The sequence below is a fragment of the Neoarthrinium moseri genome (genome assembly GCF_022829205.1).
Source record: "Neoarthrinium moseri strain CBS 164.80 chromosome Unknown scaffold86_Wmoseri_CBS_16480, whole genome shotgun sequence".
Lineage (NCBI taxonomy): Eukaryota > Fungi > Ascomycota > Sordariomycetes > Amphisphaeriales > Apiosporaceae > Neoarthrinium > Neoarthrinium moseri.
This window is the reverse complement of record NW_026055200.1, coordinates 62,542-78,343: the sequence shown is the minus strand read 5'-3', so window position 1 is coordinate 78,343 and position 15,802 is coordinate 62,542. Positions and strand designations below refer to the sequence as shown.

General features: G+C 53.3%; 7 protein-coding genes across 7 annotated transcripts; 5 read left to right on the top strand and 2 right to left on the bottom strand.

Moving 5' to 3' along the window:
* Nucleotides 1-186: 186 nt before the first annotated feature.
* Nucleotides 187-579, top strand: JN550_012445 (uncharacterized protein; the record flags this gene model as incomplete). The annotated part of the gene is made up of 1 exon (XM_049310922.1): nt 187-579. One exon carries the CDS (start codon nt 187-189, stop codon nt 577-579), a length of 393 nt encoding a protein of 130 aa, XP_049165585.1.
* Nucleotides 580-910: 331 nt separating this feature from the next.
* JN550_012444 (uncharacterized protein) lies at nt 911-4,672 on the bottom strand (the record flags this gene model as incomplete). The annotated part of the gene is made up of 4 exons (XM_049310921.1): nt 911-1,574; nt 1,638-1,746; nt 1,800-4,493; nt 4,591-4,672. 4 exons carry the CDS (start codon nt 4,670-4,672, stop codon nt 911-913), a joined length of 3,549 nt encoding a protein of 1,182 aa, XP_049165584.1.
* A 1,306-nt stretch (nt 4,673-5,978) lies between these two features.
* Nucleotides 5,979-6,938, top strand: JN550_012443 (uncharacterized protein; the record flags this gene model as incomplete). Its single annotated transcript, XM_049310919.1, has 3 exons — nt 5,979-6,179; nt 6,242-6,652; nt 6,795-6,938. The coding sequence occupies 3 exons, from the start codon at nt 5,979-5,981 to the stop codon at nt 6,936-6,938; spliced, it is 756 nt and encodes a 251-aa protein (XP_049165583.1).
* A 2,524-nt stretch (nt 6,939-9,462) lies between these two features.
* On the top strand, nt 9,463-10,374 carry JN550_012442 (uncharacterized protein; the record flags this gene model as incomplete). Its single annotated transcript, XM_049310918.1, has 1 exon — nt 9,463-10,374. One exon carries the CDS (start codon nt 9,463-9,465, stop codon nt 10,372-10,374), a length of 912 nt encoding a protein of 303 aa, XP_049165582.1.
* Nucleotides 10,375-11,415: 1,041 nt separating this feature from the next.
* On the top strand, nt 11,416-11,850 carry JN550_012441 (uncharacterized protein; the record flags this gene model as incomplete). Its single annotated transcript, XM_049310917.1, has 1 exon — nt 11,416-11,850. One exon carries the CDS (start codon nt 11,416-11,418, stop codon nt 11,848-11,850), a length of 435 nt encoding a protein of 144 aa, XP_049165581.1.
* Nucleotides 11,851-12,393: 543 nt separating this feature from the next.
* Nucleotides 12,394-12,648, top strand: JN550_012440 (uncharacterized protein; the record flags this gene model as incomplete). Its single annotated transcript, XM_049310916.1, has 1 exon — nt 12,394-12,648. One exon carries the CDS (start codon nt 12,394-12,396, stop codon nt 12,646-12,648), a length of 255 nt encoding a protein of 84 aa, XP_049165580.1.
* Nucleotides 12,649-13,022: 374 nt separating this feature from the next.
* Nucleotides 13,023-13,996, bottom strand: JN550_012439 (uncharacterized protein; the record flags this gene model as incomplete). The annotated part of the gene is made up of 3 exons (XM_049310915.1): nt 13,023-13,188; nt 13,330-13,631; nt 13,958-13,996. 3 exons carry the CDS (start codon nt 13,994-13,996, stop codon nt 13,023-13,025), a joined length of 507 nt encoding a protein of 168 aa, XP_049165579.1.
* Between the last annotated feature and the right edge of the window lie 1,806 nt (nt 13,997-15,802).

Below are 15,802 nucleotides of genomic sequence, written 5' to 3'. Positions count from 1 at the left end.
TCGTCTTGATGGAGAGAGAACCATCACGCTGAAGGTGCCCCGCCATCGCGTGAAAAATTACCCCACCATTTGCGATTGACGCCAAACCCTCGAAAACTGTCGCTCGCATCCAGACAACAACAAACACTCTCAACCTCAGAACCGTGCCATTATCGACAACGATTCCTCCCAACACCAGCGCCCGCCATGTCCTCCTCACCCCCGACCTCGAACGCGCACCCGGAGCTCCGCGCCTCGTACAGCAACGCGTCCACGACCCCGGCCACGTCCTCGGAGCCCTTCGTCCTGGCCGCCCCGCTCCCCTCCGTCCCGTCGTCATCGTCGTCGTCGTCGCCGCCGACCGCCTACCTGGCCGCCCTGCGCTCGGCTGTCGTCGCGACCCAGCTGCAGATCAACGAGGCCCTGACGGCGCGGATGGAGGAGGACAAGGCGCGCGAGGCCGCGGCGGCAACCGAGGGCGGCGCAGCCGCGGCAGGGAACAGCGCCAGCAATAAGAAGCGCCAGAAGGGCCCCGCGCCCGCGGTCGACGAGGACGCCGAGGAGGAAAACTACGGCGAGGAGGTCGTCGAGGAGGACTGAGAGGTCGGCAATGGAAAGCCCCCCTCCCACGCCCCCAAAGGACCGACTGAAGAAGCCCGAATGGCGCGGCAAAGTGTTATCATCAATGAGAGTTTCGACGGGCAACGATTCGAAACAGCCCCCTTCTTGCTTTCTTGCTTGCTCTATGAACGGGTATAGCCTGCGCTCTCTTTTCACTATTGAACACCCCTCCACCGACAAATCAAGAACAGGCCAGAGAGGAAGAAACAATGCCATGCATGCGATATACTCCATGTATGCCCAATGCACCACCCCCACCGCTCCCAGCCTCTGGAAATCACAACATTTATACACATGAGGCCCAAAACAACTATGTACTTCGTCCCCAGGCCCCGGCAACGACCCTTCCGGCACTGATACTCCGTGCTCCTCCGGCTCCCTTCCCGCTTCGGCCGAGGCAGCCGTAATGGACCACCCCGTTGTCGGGCAGCACCGCAACAACACTGTTGCCCAGTCTCTTGTGGCAAACCCCGCAAACCCGCTCCTCGCCGACCACCACCCTGCGATTACGGCCTCCCTGGCCTCCGGGCACACCGTCACCGAGGAGCAGCAGCGCCTGCGTGTCGACGAGCAACGTTCGTCTCAGGCCCTCCATCACCCTGGTCTCGGCCAGCCTGGAGTTGGCCGCCCGGATGCGTCCGCCAAAGTAGGATTCCAGCTTGCTGACGGGGAGGTCGTCTGGAATGACGGACAGAGTCGACGTCGCAGGAAGGCGGGAGCCATGCTTGGAGAGAAGATCCAGAGCCGGGGCTAGGTTAGGTTCGTACGGGGACGGCGGGGTCAGGTAGAGACTCAATAGAGTCTGGTAGATGGACGGGGTCGAGTCCGGATCGTCCAAGTCTGCACCATCGTCATCGGTTTGGCGTTGCTGGGACGAGGACGGGCGAGACGATGCCCGGCCGAAGACTGGTGACGTCGGCGATGATGGAGACGCTGGAGGCTCAAGCTGTGCTTTGTGGATGCGGTTGCAGTACCTTAAAGCAGGTCAATAATCAGTAACGCTGGGTGAAAGGGGGGGTGGGTTAAAGGGCACGTACTCTTCCGCCTTGGCAAAATCTTGCATCTTGAATATATAGATCTCCAAGGCTTGCTTGTGTTGTCCCATTCTGCTGTACACAACCGCCGATGCTTCGTAAAAGGCCGGATCTGGTCACTGGTAAGTACTCCACGCGTCAGCGATAGGGGTTTGGGGAACTTACCATCCCTTGGGATCAATCTGTACGCCGGGCCCAGACTATACTGTCGGCTGTCTCGGAGGAATTGCACCAGCTTCTCCATGGATTCATCGCGATCGTCGTCGCCCTCGGTCTTCTCTTTCAGCATCTTGATGCGTAGTTCGACGACTCGGTTATGGAAATCTGGCGTTCCGTCGCCTAGTTCGTCAATGATGTGCTCAAGGTATCTGATTTCCAGGGATTCGTCGATATCTCCCAGGTATTTCACGACGCGATCCCTGGGCAGGGTCTCTGCGTTCTCGGAGTCCGCCAAGAACACCTCCATGCCTGCATCCTGGTCTCGACGTAGTACCCAGTCTGCAAACTCAAGGATCAGATCGATGAGGTCGGGCGGCAGAGATTGCAGGTACATGACTGTGCGCTGTGTACCACGCAGCTGAGCGGGGATTTCGTGGGGGTTGATGGGAATGTCCTCGGCGTCACCATTAGGCTGATCCTGCTCATGAGTATGGTCCACCCCTTCATGGTGGCGTTGGTCATCTTCGTTGCCGGCACCCAACTTGGGCTTCAGCCATTTTGCCAACGTACCCTTCTTCTCCGCATGGCCATCATCATCAGTCGTGCCGAATCTCCTTAGTAGAGTCAACGCCTCACGATGTAGCTTCTTGCCGTAGAAGAAATCCACCAGTTCACTATACCGGTTGGATTGCAGCAGCTTCTCGTTGACTGCCTTTGGGTCACAGAAGTTGGGTATGCGGAACAGATGGCCGGCCAGATTAGGTTGGGAGAGCATGTAGACACGGAACAAAGTGGTATCAACCAATGTGAACGTGTCTCTGATGGAGGCCTCGAGCAGCTGCTCGGAATCTAGCTTCGACGGGTCCACGAGGAACGAGGTGTCGATCTGGGAGGATGTGAAGGGGTCTCCAAGCGAGGATGTCTGTGATTCCGACGTTGTTGAGGATTGACGTTTTAGTTTGCCCGTTTCCGGATCGAGCACCCGCTGCAGACGCGCACGTGTCCCAGAGAGGAAGAACTTGAGCTCCCCCACAGCTTCCATGAGATCCTTGCCTTCCAGAGCCGCTGGCTGGGCTCCGGCTGCAGTCGGCTTGGGTGCTTTGATGCTGGCAGCGTCGCCATTGTCCGTGGCTATTGGGCCTTTCTTGGATGCAATAGAGGCCGTATCCGAGTCTGCCTTCTTCACGGCTCCGCCCAGTGGCCAATACCTCGCAAATCCACCTGCCCTGGTCGGAGACGCTGCCTGCGCCGCGATAGACTCGTCCCCTGGCAGCTTCTCCCCGTTGGCCTTGTCGTTGTCGTCGTTGTCCGTGTTGTCGTCCTCGGACGATTGCTGTGGCGGTTGCTGCTGGGGCTGCTCCGCTTGGTGTTCCTCAGGCTCGGGGGACGATTCTTGGTCGTCCTGTCCTGGTCCGGCCTCGGCGGATAAATCGCCAGATATCTCCCTCGGATACAGCTTGAGCACCCTCTCTGGCGGCGCGTGGACGTCGTCCTCGTTGAAAAGGTCCAGACTCTCTCTGTACTTCTTGGCCCTGAACAGCATCTCTGCCTTGCGCATCTTGACCTCGCGCAGGGTTCCGGTCTTGTCCTTCAGCAGAGCATCCTCGAGCATCCCCAGCACGCTGATAGCCTCGTCGTACTTTTCCTCCTGGATGAGCCCGGCCACCTGGGAGTCGTAATCGGTCGCATCCATCTTCCAGACGGCGCGGTCGCTGCTGATGTGGAAGCCCTTCCCGGCATGGGCGAGGCTGACGGTGGGCGGCGGGAAGTGCAGCTGTGCAGCACCTGGGAGGCTGATGTTCTGCAGCAGGCTCAGCGTATCGGGGTTCCACACCTCCAGGGAACCCTTGGCCGGGGGCTGCAATGCCAGTATGTACGGGTAGCTGTAGCCAATGCTGTCGGGGGCGCTCTGCCAGGGGAGCTGCCTCTTGTCGAGTGGCTTCCCGTCGGCGTCGATGAAGAGCGAGCTGATGTCCTTGGCCAGCAGCATCTGGCCCTCTGCCAGCCTCGTAGCCAGCGGCCTGGGCATGTAGCCGCCCAGCCCCATGTAGCCCATGCTGGCAGCACCAAAGCGACTCCCCTGGCCGGCCGCGGCTGCGGCGCCGGAGCCGTTGATCTCGGTGGTGGCGGAGGTCTCAACATCGACCAGCACATAGCCCGCGTTCATGCCGCACACGACCTTGGTGGCAGTGGCCCAGGTGACGGAGCGCACGGCCTCGGGGAGGACGATCTCGGCGACGTCATCGCCGAGCTCACTCTCGTGCCAGCTCCACAGCAGCAGCCTCCTCTTGACGGCGACGGCGAGGCGGGAGATGATCTCGGGGATGCCGGTGGCGGGATCCTTGACGATGTTACTCGTGACGGCAAAGCAGGATGCGTTCTTGGTGCGCGCGAGAGTCTCGACGAGCTCGTAGGAGGACAGGTCGTGGAGCGAGACATGGTAGGCGGAGAGCGAGACGATGGTGTTGGCCTCCTTGATGATGGCGAGCTGCTCGACGGCGCGGGTGGAGAACTTGTCTACCTCGCGCAGCAGGTCGGTCGGTTTGGAGCTGGGCCGTTGCGACGTCGGGTCGGGCAGGCTGGTGCCGGGCGCGGCAGAAGACGGGGGGTTGGTGGTGCCATTGGCGTCGGGGGCGGCGAGGGTATTCAGGCGGTAGATGCGAAGGGCGCCCGTGTTGAGGCCGACGAGGACTCGATCGCCTGGGACAGGGCAAGGTCAGACGAGGCAACGGACGCATTGAACGATCGACCATGTACATGAGAACATGGACATGGGCATGGACTTGAAGAGACGTACCATAGGCGAGGATGGTCTCGATCCTGGACTTGTCGCGCTGCTTGAGCTCGATGATGGGCCGAGCCGTGAAGGCGGAGAGCATGGCGCCTTGCTCCGGGGGGACTATGTCGGGATCAACATCAGTGGTGGCGCCGGTTGGTTCTTGTCGCCGTCGCCGCTTCTACCGGGTGCCGAGTGGCATCAAAGAAAGTCAAGCAAGCTGTCGTTGTTTTTGGTTGTCTGTCGTTGCTGCTGTGGTCGGGGTTGGGGTTGGGTGGGCGGCATCATGGCATGGCGTCTCTATGTCATTTGACCTTGGCCCGTCGGCGTCGGCTTCCCCAAATGGCTTGGGGGGCCCTGGGAGGCCAGCCTTGGGGGCCGGCAGGGGGGAGCTTTGCGCCGGGACCTCCAGCCCTGAGGCAGCCAGTAGCTAGCTACCGGTACCTATAGGTACCCACCCAAGTTGGCTAATTTAGGCGGGCTGGGCTCGGGTACCCTTAAGTTACACCTATCTTTCCCAAACAGCCCTTGCCAGTCCACCGGAAGTGGAGGCCATGATGGCATGGCTGCGGCCGGGGACGCCTTTGGTGGTCCACGATCTTGATTGGTCGCGTTGGACGTCTCTCTGAATGCCACCAACACAAACCTCCCGTCACCTTCGTCGGGGCACGTACTGGTTACCCCTTGCCTCTTTGATTCCGACAGCACGGGTGCTCGATGCCCTCAAGGCCCGGGGAGTTCGGAAGGTAGAGTAGAGCATCCACAGCGGCAGAGCGCAGCAGTGCCTGCCACGAAGCAAAACCAGGGCTGATCCGAGGCACGCGTATTCTATAAATATTGTCAAGATGCTGTATAAGCCGCCTTGAACCCGCTTTTCGGTCGGCAACATGCCCGCAAGGGAGACAACAACATCAAAGGAGGAGGCTTAACCTACAATGCCAGTCTTTTGCCTAACTTGGACTTCCGCTGCCGAGGACATTCCCTACGTATTGTATCCTGTCAGTTCTAAACGTTGCGATTACTCGATGCGGTCCTTGCTGGCCAAACCCATGCCAGCACCTTATCCTCTACGTTCTTATTATATCTCTGCCACGGGAGACTTGTCACACTTGGCATTCCATCTGCACGGAGCATCTCTGTCTTTTGATCGGTTATGTCCCCAAATAAATCAGTATCATAGCGTGTGTGGCCAGAAATATGCCAGGGATACCGCTACTCTCCGCACGTAAAGAGGTCAACTCTCGCACATGTATACAGTTATATATTGTCGATCGCTAAAGACTGGCGATTCTTCTAGCTTGCATCTACACCATAACCACTTTCACAAATACGTTCCTGTTCCTTGGCTGCCTCAGTTCATATCCATAGCAGACCTTTCACTGATTCGTCCTCCTCACTTTACTTTCACTATGTACATCAAACTTTTCACCTTGTTGGCAGTGGCTTCTCACATCGCAACGGCTCAGGACAATGATGCCCAGACCCTAGCTCGCTACGAAGACACCGGCGAATGCTACTGGTATAACGGCATCCAGAGTAATTCGGCAAAGTCCAAACAGCCCTGCGAGGAGTGGTGCCATACTCACTTCAACCCAGAGTCTGCATACGGCGTAAGTAGGAATGTCTCTGAATCGAACCATGTTGAGAGTTGACGGCTTTTTTGCTTGTCTAGTGCACAGCGGCCCAGTACGGAGATGTCGATCTCTCGATAGTCAAGCCGTCGTTTAGGGATGACGACGGTCTCAGCTGGATCCCGGCCACCTGTCAGTGCGATGGCCTCGATTTTGCATTGGAGATATTCGACGTTGTTGCCCAGGGACTTGAAGCGATAGACTTGATCTGCAAAGCCGTTCTGTCGGTTTTGAACGAGATAGCTCAGATCGGGCTTGACTTCGTACCCGGCGCCGGCGAGGCCAAGATAGCCTATCAGGCCCTTGTGAAGGGCGCGAAAACCTTCTCTGAGAACGCCTTTGAAGCGGCCGACTTTTTCGGGGGCTGGGTCGGCCCTGCCTGCGGGGATCCCGGCTGGTCGGGCGACATCTTCACCCTTTTGACGGGCGCCGATGACTCGTTTGGCACAAGTGTGGGCTGCGTTCGTAGGTCCAGGGGGTGTAACAAGGCCGCGCCAAGGCGAGACGGGCTCAAGAAAAGCCATGTCGTTCCGACTGGGAACACATTGAAACGGACCGAGGCACCAGACACCAACTCGCTCACCTCTGGCGCAGCCTCCTCCTCACAAGCTCGCAAGGTGGCCAGACAAGCTCTGCCTCGAGGCCAGGGAAGCCAAGTTTGGCGAGGAAGAAACCGACATGGAATGTGAAGACGAGATCACCGTGGGACACATCACAAAATGGATGCCAAGAATATGATGTGGAAATACCCCATCTAGTTGCAAGTTTTGTTCACAAAATTAGTGAGGCGGCATGCTCCAAAGAGCTAGACTTGCCACCTCGTCACTTGAATGCGTACCACTTTAGTTGGCATTTCCACCGTTCTATTAAAGCCTGTGGACCATTTAGAGTTCGCGTAGAGCCAGTGACCGCTTCGAGGGGTTGCCGGCGCAAGTGTCTCGTACGGCCTCGCAAACTTAACCCGCACCCAGGTACAAACATAAATATTAGGTGTTCCCTCATTCCTTCCATCATTCCCATTCTCTCTAAGGCACATTATACCCTTCAAGTGGAGGGGGAGGGAAAACGGGGGGAACATGTAACTGCATTTCTCTAAACGAGAAATCATATTCCGTTCTTTTCAGGGAAACTACCAGTGAACAACCCTGACGGGAGGCTGAGGTCGCCGGTGGATATTTCATTCTTTCGAATGTAGGTCCATGACGGTACCCATAGAAGATCTGAGACCACTGCTTGTGATTCTATGCATTCAGGGCGGACGTCACATGGTGGTGGGCTCCGTGGAAGCATATGTTATGACCTCTGGGGATCAGTACTTTCCTGTCGTTATAGTAGCCAGGTGGTGTAATTAGGGGATTTGACCCGTACTACTCCGATTCGGCTCGTAACCAGTACAAGCCATAGACCGCAGAGTTTTCATCTTCAGTCAAGGAGAAATCGCGACGCAATAAATTGGGAGAGACTCTCGGTCAACGCAACGACCAGCAAAAGTTGCATACAAAGGTTGTCTGCTAGGCATTGAGTTGTCCAACAAATTGAGGTTGGGGGAGGCTCAAATGGAGGCATTTATGCCAAATGTAGGCTCTAAAAATATCTTATCGTATCAGAGAATTATACACTTATATGATATATAATTGCATTGAACGACTGCAGAGCAGGTAAAGTCAGTTGAATAGAGTGACCCAGCTCTTTGAGATGTTGTCGAGAAAGACTCGGTGGGTCCCCTCCAATATTGGCTTACTCGACACATGGACGATGGTATACGCGATGCGACTACTAGAGTGATCCAGTTGTGATCATATCTACGTGATGATTCTCTATAAGCGACGTACGACTTGTGGCAATTTACCAGCGTTACGGGAAGTTGATGTTGTGCGCCCGAGGAAAAGGGAATTTGTTGGCTAGGGTGTGAATCGGTGGCACTCGGCATGGTCCGGGGTAAATCAGAGAGGGCTTGCTTCACAGCAACTCGCTTTTCTGTTTACCGTGTATCAGACTGTCATAACCCAAGATAGTAACTCTATAATTCACGGATCCTTGAGTGCCGACATGACAAGGCGTTAGTACGGCAAGCCTATACTCACGATTGACTTCCGCGACCAATGTGTTCCGAAACATATTCCAACGAAACGCAACAAGGTATATTTATTGCCCTTCCATATGTGTTAGGCTACTTGCAAGGAGCCTATGGGCAAAAAGACGCTCAGTTAGCTACGCCACGGACCTGCCTGTAGTGGCCCATCGGAAAGCCGAGGCCCATGCGCGCCTGACCCTTCACATCTGTAGCATCAGCTGTCTCCTTGCTCAACACTCAACTTGTGACCCCTAAAAAGCAAGTACGGCCTACATGGCGCGCGCACCAAGCCGTAGTGATGGGCCAGATTCCGTGGCTCGACGTGTCGGTGCCTGTGTCATATCCTGACAAGCTGTGGATATACATTTGTCACACTAATACGCGCGTGAGAGCATGGGAATTGACTTGAGTTGATCCTTGAGGAGCTACAAATGAAATGGGCTGATGAGCCTGCTATATAGGGGGCGATCCCCCGGATTGATGTTGTTCCGCTCCTCTATATATCTCCTATATTGTGACACATTTGATTCTGCAATTATGTAGCAGCCACTTGACAGTTTACGACTGCGTAACTACCACCCTCGGCATTCTCAGGGCGGAATACGCTGCTAGCCAGCGGCTGCAGCCGCTACGGCCCTAACTAACTTCCACACTAGCACGGGCCAGCCCGTCCGGGGTCGTCGGCTTAGCCTTGACTCCCAGAAAATCACGAATCGCTGATGCACTAAGTTAGTTGCCAATGTATGTAAGTTATATACTTGATGAGCTAGTCAATCAAAGCATCAAGGTTTACCAAGATCCCCGATGAATTCTGTTGGAGTATTGCGACCTTGTCAGTATTTCACCCTCATTATCCTGCTCTTGGAGAGAGACATATCTGCCAGAATGACAGGGCACGCACGGTCTTCTGTGTGTAGATATCTACCTAGGCGTTCAGCCTGCCTCGGATGGCAGGGTAACAATGACTTTGCCTGATCTGGCCGTTCTGTGCTGAAATATTCAGTTGGCTGGGCGCGTAAATTACCCCCGATTCTCCTTCAACTTCGAGGCGTCCTTTTGTGGCGATCAACAGCTCTCTGCAGTCGAGCACCTCAATCCACGGTCAGCTTCGCACCATTGCGGCAGTACAATCCGTAAGGCATTAGTTGCATCACAACCTCACCTATGCCGCTTGACCGTCTAGCGAAGATGGCACAAACGGAGCGCGAGGAAGAGCGACAGCCGCTCATCAACGATAATCCCCTGCTGCAATCCTACTACTACTCCCTGGAATCGCGCATAGGATACAGACTTGTACTGGGAGGCACTCGCCACTTCGGCTACTGGGACCATGACACCTACTGGCCGCTCCCCATGTCCAGAGCCTTGCGCGCGATGGAAGACAAGCTCGCCGAGGTGCTCGCCCTCCCGGCTGGCGCTGAGGTCCTTGACGCTGGCTGCGGAGTGAGCCATGTTGCCCTGCATCTGGCGAAAAAACATGAGCTCCGAATAACAGGTATCGACGTGATTGACCATCATATCGTCAAATCGCGTAGGAATATCGCAGGCTCGGGCTTACCGGAGGGACGAGTCACTGTGCGGAAGATGGATTACCATCATCTAGAATCGTTCGCGGATCAATCTTTCGATGGTGTCTACACTATGGAGACTTTTGTCCACGCGACAGACCCAGAAGCGGTGTTGGCGGAGTTTTACCGCCTGCTCCGGCCAGGTGGAAGAATTGCGCTTTTCGAATACGACCATAACCGGCTCGCAGATGAGCCAAGTGAAATGGCCCAGTCGATGCAACAGATCAACCACTACGCAGCTATGCCCACGAACCAGGTCTCCGACGTCGGTGTCTTTCAGCGGTTTCTAGAGGAGGCAGGATTTCAGGACGTGGTTGTTCGAGACTTCTCTGACAACATTCGCCCGATGACGAGATTCTTCTTCCTCCTCGCCATTATTCCCTACTACATAATCGAGTTATTCCATCTAGAACGCTTCTTCATTAATACTGTAGCTGGTGTCAACACTTATCTAGGACGTGGGCGGTGGCGTTACGTTGCCATTACAGCCACCAAGCCTGGAAACACAATTGAGGCTCCCAAGAGGAAGTAGGGATGAGAAGCAAGCATAGAAAGCCCTGGGAACTGGTTGAGATGCCAGGCAATTGCAGAGATCCAGCGGACCAGAACTGGACTCGCGATGATCACATTGGAGTTGAGAGCATTGTCATACGCTTTCATCATTATTGTCACTTTAGTTTACCGGTACCGCAAGCCGGTTATCACTCACCCAAGTCCAATAACAACAAAGGACAACAAAACGATAGACGAGATCCGCGCAGCAATCAAACAGACTGTCAGTGATATAGATTGGGAATCTTACAACTCCCCTTTGCTAAACATTACGAGACACATCCAAATATGGACCTTGGAGTTTGGCATAGGACTCCGGTAGACTTCCTCAGCGGCCCAAGGTGGCGCATCGAAGCACACTAGGCTTATTATGTACGACTATACTCAAACACTGTCTTACCTAACCTAAGGGCACCTCAAGATTGCCGGTGAGTTCCGCGTGTGATTGTGTGAATATTTTGCTTCTTTTCTATCGGCCATCCGGTTCTGTGATGTTTACTTGCTAATGCGGATATTTATGGTACTACTTACCGTTCACACAGGTTGAGTCAGCCTGCGGTCCGCATTGTCTTGGTCGTCTGATCTGACAAAGCCTACGTACTGACAAAGAGCCAGCCACGCCTTCGCACAAGAAGCAATTCCCCTTAGTCCACGATGAAGTATCTTGACCTACCGTGCATCAAATATGTACGCTATACTGCTAGATCTATATTCGGGAGCAATGTCTTTGTGAAAAATGAAACAACGCCATAGATGCACCTCCAGTATTAATACACCGCCTTACCGTGACCAGGCGACCGTGCGTAACTGCAGTATGGTGATGCACATATCAAGTTGTCTCGTCTATGAAGAAGCAGCATGTCCCAAGAATGAACAGAAAGAAGGTGATCAACACTGATCCACTATATAATCTTGCCTACCGTCGTCGTACTTGACCTTGAACTCACTCAGTATCAGAACGGAATGTGATAGACTACGCACAGCCATAAATAAGCCCGCTGATCCGAATAAACCATCCAAGATGACTTCAGAAGACCGTCACCAGCCCCTCACCCCAGGGCGCGAGTTCTGGATCAACACTCCTCATCGCATTCCTTTCTGCATTTTCTACGACGAGAACGACGATAAGGGTTCTATCGTCGCTACCATGCAGTCAAGTGGCTGCATTTCCACCGCCCGCTTCGATTTACCTCTCTGCCCTAGTGTCGATCCCCAGTACTCTGTGCGACACCGCAAAGATTGCGTATGCTTGATTAATGGTTTGCAGGGACAGTTGAACCCTCCCTCGGAGTTCGAGACGCACCGTCGAAGGTTGCTAGCTGCCGGCCGAACCGATTTGAGCGGAAGTTATGCGGTATTATTGGCGCTGTGGATTGGCATCGACGTCGGTGAGTGGGATGAGGGGCTCACGATGGGAGGAGGCCAGGAGGCGGAAGAGGAGAAGAAAGGTGAGTGAGTGAATACCGATGAAGTTGCCAGGTCGCCAACTCTGACTTTCCTCGGATTTTGGGAGCTTGAAGTTTGCTTCGATGTAGCTCCTAGCAAAATGAAGAGGGTATTACACGAACATTTGAGACAACGTCAATATGTGATCCACCAACCCTGGTGACTTGGTAATATCGATTGTGTCATTTTGTTTATATGTGACTTCCAGTCCCATACACCACTTATAACTGTCCCTTACTCTCTGAAGATTTGTGTTGGAATTCTATCACTTATCTTAAACCTAGTTCATAACATACATTCATTGACTATCAAGCACAGGCTAACTTTCTCTCACGATCTTGGTGACAAAGTTCGCAGACTGAATGCGTATACAGAATTAATGAAATGGCTAATTGTAGATATGGGAGTCCATCACTGCCACCAGTGTACTATAAATTGGGGCGTCCTTCCTCGGCTTGCTACCTTATGCCCAACAAAACTGCAAGGATAGCAATACAAACCGACAACACACCTGAATCGACCACTACAACAAGAAGAAACTCCGGAAAACAAAATGCCTCGGCGAAGTAGCAGCCACCGCAGCTCCTCTCATGTCCGACCGATGACAGTCGACTGGCAGTCTCCTGGTCGGGTCGCTTCCGGCGGTAGAGAATACTACTATGGCGGCTACAACCCCAACTCCTTCAGGCCCTCGGACGTGTTCATGGATGCGATGCGTCTGAACCAGCGTCAGAGTGACTCGGCTCGCCGAGTTCGACCGAGAGATGTTACCCGCTGGGCCGAAAACAGCAGCAGGTTCTGGAAATAGACATTGTTCAGGATGGAGGATCTAGGCTCATGGCGAACCAGTGGGCAAGTCGTCAACTCGATATCGACACAACTCCTAAGCGTAACTATAGCTGACCATTTTCGTTTTATCCGTAGAAAAAGGCCCAATCTGCATGCTTGTATCTCAGTTTCATTGATATTTCTACAAGCCTCCGTCATTTTCTACCCACCGATGCAGCCATTGACCCAGCGTGATGGTCAGGCTTCATATGAAGGTTCTGGGCGTTCGAATGAAGTTTGATACGCATGCTCCTTGCTACTCTTGCAGACAGCCCATATCTCCGCCGAAATACCACCCTCCATTCAAGTGGCGAGTTCAGTTTCTTCAACAACCAAACCGAACCAACTGTTCTACTACTGCCCTTCCCACTGCACGGTCATAATCCACAATGTGGACCCTGCTGGTTGCTTCGCTTCCTGGAAGCTGAACCTGGGGTCAGCCGTCTTGAAGAGGTTCTTCCAGTCGTCTAGTCCACGCTCGTGGGGGTTCTGTAAGACCTTCATAGTAAGATCGGTGCTCCTACAAAGTTTTCATTAGCACTATATGAGAGGGGGTGCAACATGGTCTTGACTGCCAAGCGTGGGTTTAATCGGATCATCTTGAGCGACGTGCCTTATGCGTGCTTCCTTCCAGTTAGACATACTCCCGGGCTCCGGCAACACATTATCATTCACCACAATCTTCGCCGCGGTCTTAAGCGCGGTAACAAGGTGTCGTAGGATACGAATGTAATACTTGTCTGACCAGTTGTGTAGGATCTGGCGCAGGAGATAGACGTCAGCATTGCGGACTGGTTGCTCGGTGAGGAAGTCATGAGCCATGAACATTATGCGGCCGGCGACATCGGCTGGCACACGACTCTTTCTTTGGTTTACAACTGGTTGGAAATCCTGTACGATGGATTCCAGGTTTGAAAACTCGTGCGCGAGGGCAGCGCACGCCTGACCCTCGGAGCCACCAACCTTGACAAAGTGTTAGTGGGTGTTTCCATCTCCAGATAAAGGTATAGCAGGGCTTACGTCTACAACCGTTCCGATCCCAGTATTTCCCCAACAAAACTCATGCACTACATATTTGAAGTCTAAATCGCTGCTTCAGCCCAGTGCTGTCATCGCATTGGAAAATCGATGGCCTCTCTCCGAGTGGCCAGAGAAGAATTCATACATAAATTTTTCCGTATGGTTGGCCAAAGAAAAGCCCTAAGAAAGGTGAGTCTCTAGAATCTGAAAAACGGGAAAAAAAAAATAAGAAAAAGAAAAAGGAGAGGGGGTACGTAGATCACACGTACCGTTTCCGTGGGTTCTTCAGATTTGGGATACTTGTCCATGACGTTACACGTCTGGGATGCTGCAGGCCAGAGATCATCCACGTTTGCTGCGACCCAGTCGTGGAGGACTTGATCCTCAGCTAGCAGTCGCGATGGCGCGGTGTGCGAGAATATTCCCCGTCTTTGTTCCGTGAATATCCCTTAATTAACATAGCTAGGTCAGCGAGTCTCCCCTTCAGGCCATTGAAGCTTGACTACGGAAATAGAGCAAAAGGTCAAAGGATAAGAAAGGGGGGAGAGTTTCACCTTGCAAAGCAGCATGACGAATGATCTGACGTATATCAGCTTCTGTAAGCCCTGTTGACCCGGAAATCTCAGCTGCGCTCGCCTCTTTGCCAACAGGGAACGAGTGAGCTAAGCGAAAGCGGGTGATGGCTTGCTGGCTGAGGAGCTCGTTGGACCATTAGTGGGGAAGAAGGGAGAACCGCTCATGCCAACGTACTTCCCACGGCACAGCAAGGCCTGATCTTGTGGCCCGGCGGGCAAACCAAACGCGACATCCCTTGCTTTGTACCCAATACCAACTCCGTTTCGGGATCAAATGTAATCCTACGTTGCGGTCGTGGTGGTATCCAATGCGGCAATGGGGGGCCAAGGTCACATGGGAATAAAACCGAAGTTCAATGTTCCTGGTCATTGGGTGCATCTTTAACCAATGTGGTGAGGAAGGATAGTAGTACAATCTGCTACTACACAGAGCGTAATTTCAAGACTTTCCTTAGCACTGCTGCTCCCAGCCCTGCCAAAGAGACATTCAACGGTTGGCAGGCTGGTACACACCGCAGTTATCCGAGGGGCTGGGAGTGTCTGATGTTCAACTGTTGGGCGGCGCATCATTCCATGAATACGGGCTGTTCGAGGTTGAGGATAGTTTGAAGCTTTTTTGTTAGTACTTTATCTTGGCACGATGTTGATACTAACGAGGCAGGAATGGTCTCTAGTGAAGAAACGAGGACATGACACGTTCACTTATAGTGTGCCAGGTAAGATGGCAGCTTGCATAGCAATCTTGAAATGTACAGTTACTAACAGATTGACTACTACGAATTATTTATACTTCAACACAGATTACCTAATGCTAATGCAGTCCTAGGAGCGAGTGAATGGATAATGTAATATTTACATCAATGTCGACAGAAGGATGGTATCTGGATATTGACATCAGTCTGCAAGGAACATAAACACTCTGGACTGGTCCGGGAGGAGAAAAGGGGGGAGAGTCCGGGCTTTGTGCTCTTCCCTGCTGTTATCATTCCATGAACTAGAAATCTGTAGATCCATCAATTTCTATCGAGGCGACCTCCAGGTGCAGAACGATTGTCCAATGTTCTCGGGTTCGGAGAAGAAAAGTTCAGCTTACTCTTATCCCGATGAGCGCGTCACAAGAACGACTGGTATTATTCGGCTCGATTATAATTTTGGGTTCTAGGAAGTATTCCTTATCTGAATCAGAGCTCACGTTCATTGGTCAATTTCCAAACTCTGTTCTGAACATGGGAAGCTTCTCATCCGAGTCTAAAGCCCTTTAAGTCCGTCTCACATTCGACACTGCAGTTTCGAGCGACTCGCGGTTCGGCATGCGGGGATAATATATGCGACACGAACGGCCTCATTCGTTCCTCCGAATTCCACTGCACTTGTGGCTACTGGACATGACATAGCTTCGGTTTCGGCTGGAGTACCGGGACTCGTACCACTTCTCACCCCAACTGATTATAAATCAATCTATCAATGTAAGCTTTCCCGCTCATGTGGATCAAAAGCCAGAGACAGCAGGCTATATGAGCCATCATCCGTTTCCAGATA